The sequence below is a fragment of the Pecten maximus genome, chromosome 2 (genome assembly GCF_902652985.1).
Source record: "Pecten maximus chromosome 2, xPecMax1.1, whole genome shotgun sequence".
Lineage (NCBI taxonomy): Eukaryota > Metazoa > Mollusca > Bivalvia > Pectinida > Pectinidae > Pecten > Pecten maximus.
Genome location: NC_047016.1, coordinates 32,290,041 through 32,306,435, shown reverse-complemented (window position 1 = coordinate 32,306,435; position 16,395 = coordinate 32,290,041). Strand labels below are relative to the sequence as shown.

The 16,395-nt window shown below is 35.3% G+C and overlaps 1 protein-coding gene and 1 long non-coding RNA gene across 2 annotated transcripts; one reads left to right on the top strand and one right to left on the bottom strand.

Moving 5' to 3' along the window:
- Positions 1–669: 669 nt before the first annotated feature.
- LOC117321806 (kelch-like protein 24) lies at positions 670–4,710 on the top strand. Its single transcript, XM_033876383.1, has 2 exons — positions 670–1,538; positions 2,794–4,710. The coding sequence occupies exons 1-2, from the start codon at positions 1,536–1,538 to the stop codon at positions 4,645–4,647; spliced, it is 1,857 nt and encodes a 618-aa protein (XP_033732274.1). The 5' UTR covers positions 670–1,535; the 3' UTR covers positions 4,648–4,710.
- Positions 4,711–11,338: 6,628 nt separating this feature from the next.
- On the bottom strand, positions 11,339–14,796 carry LOC117321805. The gene is made up of 2 exons (XR_004531410.1): positions 14,705–14,796; positions 11,339–14,165 (listed from the first exon to the last, which is right to left on the bottom strand). It is a non-coding gene; the product is annotated as an uncharacterized LOC117321805 (long non-coding RNA).
- Between the last annotated feature and the right edge of the window lie 1,599 nt (positions 14,797–16,395).

Here is a 16,395-nt window from a genome sequence, read left to right as displayed (position 1 = left end):
CTGCTGCACGATTTTTGAATCGTTGACCCCTTACCCGGTCGCCGTACAGTCTTGTTTTTTTTTTTTTGTTGAAGCCACACGACGCCAGAAAGGCGGTTACATCATTGCATGCATGGTAATTATGTAACCATCAGGCGATCGTGCGGCCGGACTGGTTGTGAGCTATAAACGCACGGCAAACTAAGACCACCGTTCGGTCTATGTATATGCAGGGGATTTTAAGGATCTGCTTTTTTGAGGTTTCAGTCACGTTGAAGTCTCGTTTCGATCTTGCATCAAAAGTTTTTGTAATGTAAAACAAGAACATGGCAATTTTGTTTAGCAAGATTGTGTCTGAAAAATGTGTCAAAATTTTAGACTTCTTATGTGGATTTGTTTTTAGAAGAATTACAAAAATGATTTAAAAATTGCTGTTTCTTGCATTAAAAAGAAAATGCAAGGCTCAAATTTCACATTTTTTGACTTACATAGTAACTGTTTTCACTAAAACCAATTTTGCGTTGGCAATTTTGAATGTTTCTAATTCATTTTTGCTGTAAAAAATTGCAACGTTCAATGCGATGAAAATAGTAAACAACAAAGTGTGGAATTACACAGGTTTTGCATTTTATTTTCACATTTAAGTGTTACTGGATCACTTAAAATATTTTTTTCCTAAAAAAAACTGAAAAATAACAAATATTAGTTCAGGACAAAAAAGTAAGCACACTGACCCAACATTTTTGCATCACTGGTATTAGAAAAACATTTTATCAGCGAAATATCTTTAAAACGTTTTGTCAGCAGAACCTCCTATATGAAGCGTTAAAAATCTAGCAAAAATGGTGAAAATTGGGTACTTCAAAATTTAGGGGTAGGGGTTACAAAAATTGTTTTTCTGGTAAACATATTATTTACTAGATCAATAATTTCAACTTCTAGATTAAATAGAATGTGATAGTTTTGTCAATTCCAAGAATATTCATACATATCTGATAAGACATTTTTTAAGGTATTGCCTTGATTTGTTGTAAGTATGGTCAAAACAGCAGAATTCACGTAAAATCATATACATGTACTTAACATTCAAAATGTTAGTTGTCAGAAAATTTAGAATTTTTCACCAGAGCAAATATTCAATACATCGAAGATATTTGGTACAAGTTGTTGCCCAAAGTATATATGTCAAGGAAAACTACTGTACTGTTCACACAGGTACGTTTCTAGTCTTTTATTATAAAATTAGACAGTGATAAATATATATGATCTTTATATAGGTATTTCTGACTAATTTTATAAAACAAGAACAGACATGGCTCTGATGTACATCACTAAATAATTCAGATCGAATCCAATCATTTATAATTCCAATTACTGTCTCTTTATTAAATCGGATACTGCGTCTTTTTTTTTTAAAGAAATAGACCAACCACTTGATAAAAAAAACATAGGCCTAAACATAAAAAAATAAAGTTACTTTTTGACTCTTTATTTAGAATATTCCGTCAAACCGGAAGTTGATATTATACCTCGGCTGGAAACAACGAAAGGGGTTTATGGTAAGGATAGTCACGGTGTTGTTAGTATATATATTGAATAATAAGGCAACTGGACCCCAAGACATGAATATTCTGTTCGTTGTTATAGGATGTGTTGTGCGTTACGGTGTTGTCATAATATCGTTAGCACTGTACGTCCTTTGCCACAGGGGAGATAACTGGAATGTCATATCCACAGGCCATGAGTTATTCAATAATGTTAATTTTGTGTAATGTGTTAGGCCCATCTGCTGCTTAATTGAGTTTCCATTCCACGTTACTTTTTGTATATTTTAATACATAAAAGCAAAAAATGTTGAAACAGTTTTTAGTCGTCTGGCCGGTTAAAAAAATAAAACAAATTGAAAAGAGGAATAAAGATATAAAACATTCTCTACTAATTTTACTATCCTGCTAAAGCCACCTGAATCGGACAATTTGTCCTTGTTTATACGAATATATGGCTATAATAGAAATATTCATCCATAAGTTTTTTTTAGTAATATATATATACTACATGAATTACAATTTACATGATAGATAATGATAGAACGTCCAATTCATGTAGTGGCAAAATATATCTTTCTTTCGAGTTTACTAAATAGATTACATATACATGTATACTGAACATTTCATCACATTTTTTGGACACAGGAAGAAAATTCTTCGAAAAAACACAACTAATACACTGCCAAACAAATTACATGTACATCATGTCATAATTACTGGTCTAGACCAATTAATTCCCAGTAACAAACTTTTAAGTTGCAAATGTACACATTACTCATTAGTACACTGCCACATTAAAATCATGCATATATATATATCTGCTTGCTGAATTGGTCAGACCAGACTGGCTTGACCATATCATTCCAGACAACAAGCACATTACACACACACTGGACAGGGTTGCATAAACAGGAGAAAAATCAGCACATCACAGAGGTACATTCATTGGTTGTTCTTGCCCTGGAGAATTTTTGTTTCTGTAATAATAATTTGGACTTTAATATACCACTTTAACAGATACATACAGCTGTCTCAAAGCAGTTCACATATTATTATCTATGGTTATTGGGCCTTTAATAACCAGCCAATGCCTTTCTCAACTCCCTTGGGAGCATAATGCCATTTCAGTGCTAACGGCTTACAACATTTCTTGCATGGCCCTATATAGATATAGCTACCACATACTCATTTTTACAGCTTATCATGTGTCAGCTCAAACATGATGCATGACATTGAATTGATTTACAATTCTTATTCTGCATTACAGATGGCAGATGTGGATGCATCCTCTAACCATTCCCAGGACAAAAATGATGATGAGGATGATAATGAGCAAGAAGATGAGGGACCATATCTTGGTCGTGATCTACATGAAGGAATTCAAGCTTTGTACCATGAAAAAAAACTGACTGATGTTACTATTGTGATAGAGTCAGAAAAATTCCCTTGTCATCGACTAGTGCTAGCTGCACTTTCGCCATTTTTCCGTAGCATGTTCACAAGTGAATTTAAAGAAAAGTCCCAGGCGGAAGTTGAATTAAAATGTGTCAGTGCAGCAACTTTCAAGTGCATACTAGACTACATATATGCCTTTGATGAAGTCATCGGAAATGAAAATGTACAAGACTTGCTTAAATCAGCTTGCATGCTTGGGATAGGATCTCTTCAGTATGATTGTGAGAATTTCATTATTGACAAACTGACATTCGAGGACAGTGCTTCAACATTGAAGTTTGCAAAATCACATTCATGCAAGAAACTGACTGACTCATGTCTAGAAAAACTGGGTGAGAAGTTTGATAAATTCAGTATAACTGAGGACTTTTTGAACCTAGACAAGGATGATGTTATAGAAATGATGAAAATGGAGAGTCTAATCACAGCTGCAGAAGAGAACACTGCCGAAGCTATCATGAACTGGGTGACTCACAAGAAAGAGGAGCGCCAGGTTGATGCTGTTCTGTACAGTGTACTAGAATATGTGAAATTCCCACTGATGCCAGCTGAGTATCTGTTTGAGTTAACTGAGCGTTTTCCAATTCTCTGCGAAAACTGTCGTGTGAGAAGTTTATTAGATGAGGCCAAACTTTATCACTGTGTTGGATTTAGACGTCATGAGATTTCCTCACATCGGACACATTACAGGAAAAAATCAAAGCTCACAAATGTCATGTTCAGCGTTAAGTGTGACAATACACCATCCCTATATGCATACAGTTTCCAGGAAGAAAATTGGGGGTTCCAGCGCTTCTCAAGTCCGACAGCATATGGCCTAGGAACCGCTTCATGTATCCATGATAATGATTTGTATGTCCATGGAGGGGTAGCAAACTCTCGTGGACAACTACAGAAATTCATTTCGCTTACGAACAGTTGGGTGAAGTGTCCATCTTCAGGAAAACGCATGTATAACCATGCTCTGGTCTGTGTGAGAGAGAGTTTGTATGCCATTGGTGGCTGCGAGGTGGAACACAACAGGGTGATGACTGGGATTATGGAGTTTAACATCACCAGTGAGTCTTGGTCTCCAGTTACTAAAGGAGCTCTCCCCTGTGCAGTACATACCTTCAGTGCGACAGCCATCGATAGAAAAGTCTATATTTTTGGAGGAAAGACGAGAGAAGATAGTGCTTCATTAAAAATCCAGTGTTTTGACACAGTATCTAGACAAACAACAGTATTTGGTGATCTACCTGTGCCTGTTGCTTTAAGTGGTGCTATCACTGTGGACAAGACAGTGTACCTTGCATCAGGGGCAGGGGAGATAATCCAATGGACGCCAAGAGATGGGGGACTGATCATCAAGTCAGTACTGAAAAAAGAGAGATCTAAAGAACGTGGTACGCAGTTGGTTTATCACAAAAAAAAGTTGGTAGTCTTCTCTGCTTTTGATTATGAAGATTATGAACTCATGCCAATATCTGAGAATTGTCTGATAGATTTAGAGTCTGGAGACATTGAACATCCCTGGATGAACTTTCCTGAGTTGTCCACTTGGGGTAGGGCTGACAGGTGCAGGATGCATTTGTGTGTAGCCCCAAGATCCTACTTCATGTCACATCTGGATGATTCCAATCCTGATGATGAAAGTGATGAAAATGCAGAGGAAGACCAGAGTTAGATTTTTATGTCATTCACATACATATGTATATACCTTAAAAATTAAGGCTAGTCTGACATTCAATTTGTTTGTTTCTTTACTTTATTATGATCGGCAGATATAATGAGCCAAGACGAAACCAAAACTTTAGTGTTTCATATAATTATGTTTTGATATTGACCAAGATAGGACCACTTTTCATATCAACATTATAGTGCAGGGATTTTATCGGGTGTTCAGGGGTTGACACTAACTTAATCACCTTGACAGACATCGGGGCTGCAAGGTTTTGGAATGAGACAGCCCGGGCTGCCAAAGGTGATGCCCCTCTTGGGGGATTTGGGGGCATTGTCCCTCCAGCCCTTACCCCAACACTGAGGAAAAAAATTGAATATTCTAGATGCAGTTTTCTGCAGTCTAATTCATTTTGAGTATAAAAATATTAGAAAAAAGTTTTGAAAATAAGATTTTGAAGTAAATGAAGAAAACTTTAGCTGGATATTATACATTTGACTGAAAATGTTGGCAGCCCACAGAGCTGCTGGTCTGGACATTCAAACAGCCTGACCAGATTCCAGGCAGCCTAGGGCTGCCGGGCTACTGTTAGTGTCAATCCCTGGGTGTTGGTAGGATCCGGTACTAGCCCCATTCCATACTGGTACCAAAATTTATTTTTAAAATGTATTTTCCCCAATTCTGCCTAAATTTTCCCAATCAGCAATGTATACAACCAAAAGTGATAGTGACACTTTAGTCATTTAAACTAATTCTAACTACACACTAGCTGGAATGTTAGATTCTGATGTTGATGAAAATCTATGAAGTTTATCTATCTCAGCTCTGGAGTCTGGGGCTAATTTTCCTAATTTCGGAATTTTTTAAAATTTTGTTTATTTTGGATTGGTTTTTTTTTTTTTTTTTTTTGTGATTTCTAATGCAGGTTGCATGTATATAGAACATATCAATTTGTGTGTGATTGATGTACTGTTTGTTGTGTTATTACGCAAATAGTTACTACAGAAACTATATGAATCAACATACAAATTTCAAAAAACAGATTTCTATAAAATTCATGATCACTATTCAGAAAATTTAATTTCAAATCTGAAAATGTGTAAGTGTAGCTTCAGCTTATTAGCTCACCTGGTCCGAAGGACCAAGGTGAGCTTATGCCATACAGTGGCATCCGTCGTCTGTCCGTCTGTCGTCCGTCCGTCCGTCAACAATTGACTTATTTGACTTCTTCTTCATAACCGCTGATCGGAATTTAAACAAATTTGGTCAGAAGCATCCCTATGGGTAGGGGACTCAAAATTGTACAAATGATGGGGCTGACCCCCTGGGGGCCTCTGGGACGGGCCAAAAGGGGTCAATTTGGCGCTTTTGATATAAACGACTTCTGCTCTGAAACCAAGCAATGGCTATCGCTCATATTTGCCTGGTAGCATCATTATGGGTCGGGGACTCAAAATTGTACAAATAATGGGGCTGACCCCAGGGGCCTGAGGGGCAGGCCGAATGTGGTCAATCCGGCTATATTGATATAAACGACTTCTTCTCTGAAACCGAGCAATGGCTGTCGCTCATATTTGCCTGGTAGCATCACTATGGGGTGGGGATTCAAAATTGTACAAATGATGGGGCTGACCCCCCAGGGGCCTGAGGGGCGGGGCCAAATATGGTCAATCAGGGCTATATTCATATAATTGACTTCTTCTCTGGAACCAAGCAATGGATATCACTCATATTTGCCTGGTAGCATCCCTATGGGGTTGGGATTCAAAATTGTACAAATGGTGGGGCTGACCCCCTTGGGGCCAAAATTGGTCAATTTGTTTAAACAACTTCTTCTCTGAAACTTAAAAATGGATATTACTCACATTTGTATGGAAGCATGGTTATGGGGTGGGGATTCAAAATTGTAAAAATGTTGGGGTTGACCCGGGCCGCCAGGGAGCTGAGGGGTGGGGCCAAAAGGGGTCAATTTGGCTAAATTGATTTAAACAACTTATTCTCTGAAACTTAGCAATGGTTTGAATGGTAGCATCCTATTGGAGTAGGGATTCAAAATTGCATAAAGGAAGGAGCTGACCCCCCAGGGGGCAGAGGGCAGGGTCAAAATGGGTCAATTGGTCTAAACAAGTTCTTCTCTGAAACTAAGCATGGATATCACTCACATTTGTGTGGTAGCATCCCTATGGGGTCGCGCCAAAAGTTAATTTCATTTCATGGATTAATGCACTTTTTGGCATGTACCCATATAAAATGCTTATTTGAATATTGACATAGCAATACCAGCGACAAATATACTTTAGCATCATTCTTGTTTCATATCTCATGAAACCAGGTGAGCGATACAGGCCCTCTGGGCCTCTTGTTTTTTTTTATTGATATACCGTAATACATATATATGTACTTGCATGCCCAATCACTTGCAGTCCATATTGATAGAGGTAATTTTTGTGTTTCGGCTAATGGGGAGGACACATGAACATGACGTAGCTTAAAGAGGTATGGTCCTTTCCGCTTGTCCTGACCTAGGCTACGTACAACGATAGTCTGGGCTAAAAATACAGGTAAAATATCACGGACCCCAGTGATTCCCACACGACCAAAATAGATTGTCATGGTCCATTGGGGCGTTGTACTTTGTGAACGGATTACATTGTATGTACTCAATCAAAACCATATGAAATAAAGTAAAATTGACATGTTTAATATGAATTTTACACTACCCATCCATGTCTGCCTGTTGTCGACGCTGCAGTTCATTTGCATTTTACTTTGTATGATACGGGGTAAATCGGTTAAGGTTTTACTCTTTTTTTTTTATCCAAGTGAAAATTTTCTATCACAACATTTTCATCTTTATACTAAATATTTTATAGTAGATATGCATTTAATGTTGCAAATATTTTTAAAATACGATAAAGAAAACATAAATGGTATTAAGAAACATAACAAAATATGAAAAAGATACATTTTGGTGATTCAAACTCCAAACTTTTGGGTTTCAAAGCGATGGTTCTACCATATGAGCTATGCGGACATATGGCAATGAGATCTTTATGTTATCACGTATAGTCAGTCTAGTTAATGCTGAATTAAAATATTTTGTCAACTACGTTTTTTCAATTTTTCTGTACCAGCGCATCGGAGGACGACTTTTTAAGAATAGGATTTTAGTTGTCTTTTGGTACATAGAATAAAATAAGACAAAATAAGACATTGTAAAAGTTGGTCTTCCGATGCGCTCAATGTCAAAAAATGATATAAATGCGGGAAAACCCCCCCTCGAAAGTTGCAAATAGCCCGATGATGCAACTTTACGGTCATTCAATGAAATATCCATTGTAATGAACAAACACATTTTTCGCAAATAAGAATATTTATGTTATAGATTTAAGGTTTGTATTCAAAAACTCAGTTTTAAACATTTATTTTTTTATTTTGAAAACGGTCACAGTTAGGTCGAAACAGGCCAATATGCGCCATACCTCTTTGTCACTACAGTCATATTAATTAAATCTTTTTGACATTAGTTCTTTAGTTGTGTATTGAGATGTTGAGTAATGAGTCACCAAGTGTACCTAGCAGGGATATCGGGCTAGGGTTCTGAACAACTCTATATACATGTATAAACACAGTATAATGACCATTTTGTATAAGTGCTTACAATTAGTCAGGGTTGCAATCTGAATCATGTTGCACACATGTACTTATCACATACACCGTACCACAAGTATAAATTGCTATGGAGCATAAATAAAAATGCTGAAGTAATGGTAAACAAGATATGAATTATACAACTTACAAATAAATGGATATCATGTAGGGTAATTTAAGTCTTTACTGGACTTGTCTAATCAGTGACTAGTAAAGGGAAATAATTCTGTCTTGACAACTATCTGATTTCAACAGCCTGTAAAACTTAAACATTGAATTATTTTGCTGAACATTGGATTATTTTATTCGTAACCAATGTTTCTAGATTACCACGTGCAGGTCCAAAGAAGATAAGTACGTATATATTTAATAAATCTAGTCATTGATAACAGGTCAAGAAAGAGATGGATATTACATGGGCATAGTCAGAATCATTAAATTTTGATTTCATATTCATAATTGAATTCATTTCTGATGATTTCTTAAAATAAAATATTTTTTCTTACATTGCAGTTTTTTCTCATTTCCTAATTTTGAATAAAAACATATTACCCTTCTATTTATAGCCAGTGTGAAGGCAAATGTAAAATGTACAGTTTGGTTTGGTTTTATTTGTTTGTCCTATTAACAGCTAAGGTCATTTAAGGACGGCCTCCCGTGTGTGCGACATGCATGCATGTGTTAAGTGCGTATGCATGTTTTGGGAGGCTGCAGTATGTTTGTGTTAAGTCTCCTTGTGATAGGCTGGAACTTTTGCCGATTTATAGTGCTATCTCACTGAAGCATACTGCCGAAGACACCCAGCATGACACCCCATCCGGTCACATTATACTGACAACGGGCGAACCAGTCGTCCCACTCCCAATATGCTGAGCGCTAAGCAGGAGTAGCAACTACCATTTTTAGCTCATCTCTTCGAAGAAGAGTGAGAGCTTATGTTGTCACTCCGGCGTCGGAGTCGGCGTTGGTTTTTCAAATGTTAAATTTTTGGTGCAAGTGTTGAAAGGCATAGTAATTTATGGTAATATGGTCCCTGTGGGGGTTAAACTATCCCCTGCAGGAGTTAAACTAAAAGATTTTTGGGAAAAAAAACAGATTTTTGAAAAAATTTTGGACTTAGAAATTTTTTGCGTTAAGTTTTTGGTGCAAGTGTTGAAAGGTATTAATACATCACTTTATAATTGTACTAGGGTGCTGATAATTGGCAATAGAGTCCCTCTGGAGTTAAGCTATCCCCTGCCGGAGTTAAACTAAAAGATTTTTTTGGGAAAAAACCAGAATTTTCAAATTTTTGGACTTAGAATATTTCTGCGTTAAGTTTTTGGTGCAAGTGTTAAGAGGTTTTAATAATCACTTTTTAATTGTACTAGGGTGCCGATTTTTGGCAATAGAGTCCCTATGGAGTAAGACAATACCTTCCTGGAGTAAAATTAAAAAAAAAAAATGGATTTTTTCTTTTTTAAATCTGTGTTTTTTTTTGTTTTTGTTTTTTAAATCTTTGGACTTTGTGTTAAGTTTATGTTGTGAGTGTTGAAAGGCATAGTAATACATGGTATTAGGTTCCCTGTGGGGGTTAAACTATCCCTTGCCAGAGTTAAACTGAAAGATTTTTTTGGGGGAAAAAACACATTTTTAAAATTTTTGTGAAAATGTTGAAAGCTATTAACACATCACTTTATGATTGTACTAGGGTGCTGATATTTGGTAAAAGGTCCCTATGGAGTTACACTATGCCTTCTTGGGGGTGAAACTGAAAATAAAACAATGTGAAAATGCTCACATTAAACAATTTATACCGGTCCACATTTTTCAAGGGAGGCAACTCTCATTAGGATAATATTTCATCAAAAATTGAAGAAATATGTCCAAAAGCAATTACATTTGTATTTAATATATTCATTTAATCTACAACAACATAGCTTGTCTCCCGAATGTTTGTCAATAAATAATTTATATATATATATGTATATAAATTGGTATGGTTTTGAAAATTGCTTGAATTCAAAAAACATAATCTGATCAAGTAAACAATATAGATATTATTAATGCAATTTGCGAAACATTCCAATAAATATATTTTAATTATTTATTGACAAACATTTGCGAGATGAGCTTTGCTGTTCTCCAACAGCTCTTGTTAAATACTCTGGTATGTCTTGGCCAGGGGACAGAACCCAAAACCTTCCTCACAGGGGCGAACGCTCAACTTATGTCCAAAAGTGAGGTATTGTCAAGAGAGACATAAGGAAGAACAAAGTTGGTAAGAAAGAGAAAAGATAAGATCCCAAATTTAGTTGCCTCTTACGATCATGCAATGGGGGCAGCAGGTACAATTCTTACGCCCTACCTGCAGGCCAGGTACAGTTCAGAACCCATGGAAACAGGTAGGCAAAAGGCAAAAAGATTATATATGCATAACTACCAGGCACCAGGAATTTTGGCTATCACCTAATAGTCTTATACATCACATGTTTCCATAGAAACAAATTAAATGATATCTTTTGGCTTTCCTTGAGCATAACTCAAAAAACTTTGCAAGTAAGCAAGTATGGAGGAATTTTCATTTTGATGTGAAGCAAAGTGGAGGATTTATTTTTACTTAAAACTATTTCCACTTGGGGAGAAGGGGGGGGGGGGGGGGGGGGGGGGGGTGCTAGACAACTGTTATGCTGGGGTTGAAAACCTACTGAAGAATACTGAATTCATTGAGATGAATGGACTTGACCTACTGTCTCATCACAAGGGTCAAATCAAATGTATGATATCCAAGTTAAAATCTTCAGCTCACTTGTCAGACAGGTGACCTACAGAATATGATCAGGTGTTATGACACTAGGGTGAAAATATAATTATGTTTAGGGGCAATATTTACTCAGAACAATTTTTAAACCTTCAACCAATGACCACCAGAAACTAAACAAACTCATATGAATATCATCTTAAAACTGAATACTGTTCTGTTCATAACCTGTAGGACAGCTTAATCATTCTGGCTCATTGGGACATTGTTAAAAATGAAAATAAAACAAAATAAGCAAATAATATATATGTGTGTAATATTGAGTTTTAATAAATTCAACAACTTGAAGAACATATCATCGACGATAAAATGAAATGAGTATTTTGACAAAAACAATTCTTGTAAATTATCATAGAAATGAAATGGACAAAAAATAAAAATTGTTTTTACATGGCAGAGACTAATTAGAATAATGAAGTGTGTAATGGTTGTCATACAAACACTGTACATTATTGTTCTGAAACTATATTATACTCACGACAGAAGAGATTAGACGAAATGAGAAAATATCATTCTAATGAACCTACATTGTATATATACATGTCTAGCGAAATGTATTGTTATTTTTGTAAGTGATTGGAATGTAATTTTCATTATTATACATGATCTAACAAGACATTCTAGAATCAAAAGAATATATGAATTTGTTTTAGATATGATCCGACTATATTTTCTCTCTCCCAAAACATTGATACATTACAAATCCCTTTAACCAACAATAGGATATAGGTGTGTATATAAAAATATACTATTTTTGTATAAAAAAGACATGAAATTGTATTATATACGTGTATGTGTGTGTGTACATCAAAAATCAACAAATCAAATACAGCTGATTATTGCTAACATTTTTAAGTCGTACATCACCTATTTTAAGTCGATTACCATTTATGACTTGGTAACAACTTTATAATGTACTATAGTCAATGATCTAAGGGGAGATAATAATGTTATCATTGATACAATCAATGATTTGAGCAGAAATTATAATGTTTCATCATTTATTCAATCAATGATATGAGGGGAGATAGTAACATTATCATCATTGATAATCAATGATCTAAGGGGAGATAATAATGTTACATCGTTGATACAATCAATGATCTAAGGGGAGATAATAATGTTACATCGTTGATACAATCAATGATCTAAGGGGAGATAATAATGTTACATCGTTGATAATCAGTGATCTATGGGGAGATAATAATGTTATAATCATTGCTTGTCTTTCCCCTAAGGTGAGATAAGAAAATCTCACCCTGGTAAAACTGCAGATATCCATGTCCAGGGTAAGAGAATAATGTATCTCACCCCTGCATAATCATGACATCATAATCTACAAAGGGAGGTAATGTCTATAAAAGGCTGTTCAATTTTTGCTCAAACAGTTGGATAAAGTATTTTTCCTGTTCTTTTCTTTATTATGTTGCTATGTTACTAAGCATCTGAAGAGTTATAATGCTTATGCTCATGCTTAGAAAAGATTTGGTTGTTTGTCTGAATTTAGACCAGACAATATAAAAAAAAAGACTCTTTTGTTTTCGTATATTATTACAACATTTGATGATTTTACTTAAAGGTCATAAATCACAGACACTTATTGTTTGCATATGTACATTGTATATTATTTATCTAGAAATGAATTATAAAAAAAAATTATAAAATAATAAAAATACAAAATACCTTAAACAGCTCTAGTTGTATTTAGCTGTAAATGTATTTCATGTAAATGATGAAATGCCCCGGGTTTATCACAATCGGAAATCCCAGATGTTTTTGTAGAAAAAGTATTACTATTAATTTGAAAAGCCAGTATATAATCATACACATATCCATCTTACAATATGCATACTTGCAAATGTTTTGGAATTTCCACATCAAATTTATAAATGCTTTTAATTAAACTAATAGACTCTAAACTATACATATTACAATCTACTCTGATTGGTGGATTATTTATTAAATTTGAACATAATGACAAGCAAGGCAACTAATACATTTGTATATCCAAATCAGGAATTTCCCACCAAAACAGGGAGAAAATGCTGAAAGGTACTGTATGACATTGGTTCACAGGTAAATGTATATCAATTTAATGATTTCTCTGTACATTATACATGTATATAGTCATATACAGAGCTAAAATGAATATACACATGTAATTAAATTTCATAATCATCTCGGATTCAAATTTTTACTGACAATGCGGCAGTCATGATTTTCAAATATGTAGCTCTTTGTAAAATATCTCTCACACTTGCTACATTTGAAAAGACTTGGTAGCAAGGAAGATTCCTGCTTTTTTGTCTCGGCCAAGTATGTTTTCATAACGGGTGGAATTTCGGCCGACAGAAAATCAATTTTGCTTTCAATGATGCTGTCAATACAAATTTCCACTAAAGACTGCAATTTCATTGAGTTGGTTCTGTCTCCTTGATAGTAAGGTTTCCAGTTGGAAAATGCATCTGCACGGCTCTGTCGAATTCTGAGAGCTTCAAATATGGCCACTTTCCCGTCCTGACAGACAGGAAGTGGAGGCGATTGGAGGGTGTTGTTTCCCAATACATTTAATGTCTGAAGAGCCTCGAGGTTCAACATTTCAGTTGGAATACTCTCTATGGTATTGTCACTTAAATCTAGTGTGTGTAGCAATGGAAAGTAGCAAAGTATTGGACATATGACTGATATACAATTGTTGGATAGGTCGAAATGTTCCAATTTTTTAAGCAACACAATTGACCAGGGTAGGAATTCAATCCGGTTCCCAGATAGATTGAGATAGGTGATATTAACAAATGATCCTATGCATTGAGGCAAACTCTTGATAGATGCCCCTGACATAATGAAACGTTGAACTTGTGTAGGATTGGTGCAAGATGAAAGCAGGTCATGTAGTTTCAAAACTGTTGAAATCTCTTTTCCATTGATAACCATTTGTTTTGAATCCATAAATAGGTTTCCTTCTGGTCTTAAAAGCTTGAGTGCCATTTCTAAACATTCCATTTCTTTTTGTGCCTCTATCCACAGCTACCGAAATTATGTGTAGACCATCTTTTAATAACAGTATTTTTTCCTGAAATATTAATTATGGATGATGGTTATAATTACATTATTTACAAGTGATATATGTATACTTCTATCATTTGATATATGGCATCATAGCCCGAGTTTCCTCTGGCCTACTCCTATACGTATGTGAGGTCTTATTCCACCTGATTACATTGGTGGATATTGCGACAGCCTGTCAAAAGTTTCCTGTCGTGTAAACTTCTAATATTATTGGAGTACAGATGTACAGTACCTCTGGCCCTGACACCATGTCTGACATATGGTGTCAGGGCCAGAGGAAACTCGGGCTAATGGCATCAGTAAACAACCACAACACTATGAATTAAGTATTCGTACATACATACATTATATGACCTCATAAAAAAATCGGGGTTTATACATCGATAACCCCGAATTTTTATAATGTTTCAGAATGTTTACCGATGACGTGATGTCATAACATGTTACTCAGAATCCCTTTGGTCAACTCCCCGCCAGGCTGGGTAGAGGAGATATCGTATGTTATGTTATTTTCACATTGATAAGACTTATTTGAATTATTACCTTGATCTCGTCAAATGGCCGCTAGCGTCATTATCTGTTCTAAACTAGTGGGAGCTAAATATATATATGTGATACGAATATAGCGATGACTTGGTTACATGTAATGCGCATGTGTAGAGAAACAAGGTGGGGGTCATTTCTTGTATCCCGAGCCGAGCCCGAGCTTTGGATATTTTCGTTTTTCTCCTTAATACTCATCAATGGATGTTTTATTATCTATATCTCTATATCCATTTAGTAAATTTGTGTAATTGAGTTATGATTATTTATAGTAACATACTAAATTATGTTTTATCTCGAGGACACTGTAGGTAAATGTACATAATATTCTCAGTGGAAATATGATTTATCCCTTTGATATTTAATTAATAGATAAATGGATATAACAGTATATCAAATTCCTTACAAGATCATACCTAGTGTGTCAATATTATTATATTAATGATACTACATATGTAAATCTTTACAAATTATTGTACACATGTGCTATTCCTTCGTTAACTAGTTAAAGATGAATAATTACTACTTTATGTGAAAATCATTAAATGATCATGATATATTTATGAATATGTACATATCAGTTATTTGTTAAATAAAATAATGTATTTGTACATATGGTATGAAATATTATTACACTGTGATAGTCTGTAGCTATCAGCTAGCATCAGACCCAGCTGAGTGACCATGCACAGCCATGCATGTGTCTGTGTTTACAAATACAGTGGGTGAGGCTATTTTTATTGCTGCCAAGCTGGCCATGGAAGTCCCTCCTCCCACAATTACACGCTTGACTCCGGTAGGGGCCCACTTCTAGCCAGATGGACTGATTAAACCCATTTTTTCTACATTAGTTTGTGTTGTTGTTTGTCACATAACCGTGTCAGCAAATTTTCATGAAAATAAATATTACTCTTGAAATCGCCGATTTTCATTTTTCAGGAGGCCATTTCTTGTGTATCCCAAGCGTGACTATTCACGTTTTTTGTAAATTATTTAAAATTCATGCTTTATTTTGGTGATATTCTTACATGCATGTAATTAAGCTTCGCAGTTCACTTCATTTGCACGAGGTTCACTTCCCTTCATCAGTCCATGCAAGCAACAAAATTGACAATCAATCCTTATATTTACGTTAACCAAATTTAAAACTTCGCCACCAGATTGCAAAATTCGGTCGCAACAGTGTGACGTAAGTGCGTCACTTTGTAACATTGTTATACTTATCGTACATGTGTGCACAGTAGTGGAACAGCAGACAGTCAACTATTCTCGTCGCCAAGGCAACACAAAATATAGTGCCATACACGTTTTGATTATTACGATGTTCAGAGACCTATTTATACTACTATAGTATATAGGTCTCTGCGATGTTGATACACATAGATACGATATTTTCAAGGTAAAATATTCATTTATAACAAATATTTATGATATTGTGTAATAAAAACTTAGCAATACCCATATAAATACGAATTTAAAGTGCAGTGTTGACAGTATAGTATGTGTGTGATTTGGTCACTCGAGACACAGGGACTCGGTTAAAAAAATGATGTGATGCAGTCTTGTAGCCGGGATATTCAGAGCTCGAGAAAAAGTGTGGATTTTAGTCGCAGGTTAGCTGGTGATGTACATGGTGTTCTTGAAATATTGGATTTCATTGTCACACTGGCGTTTTGGGATGTAAATTCTGA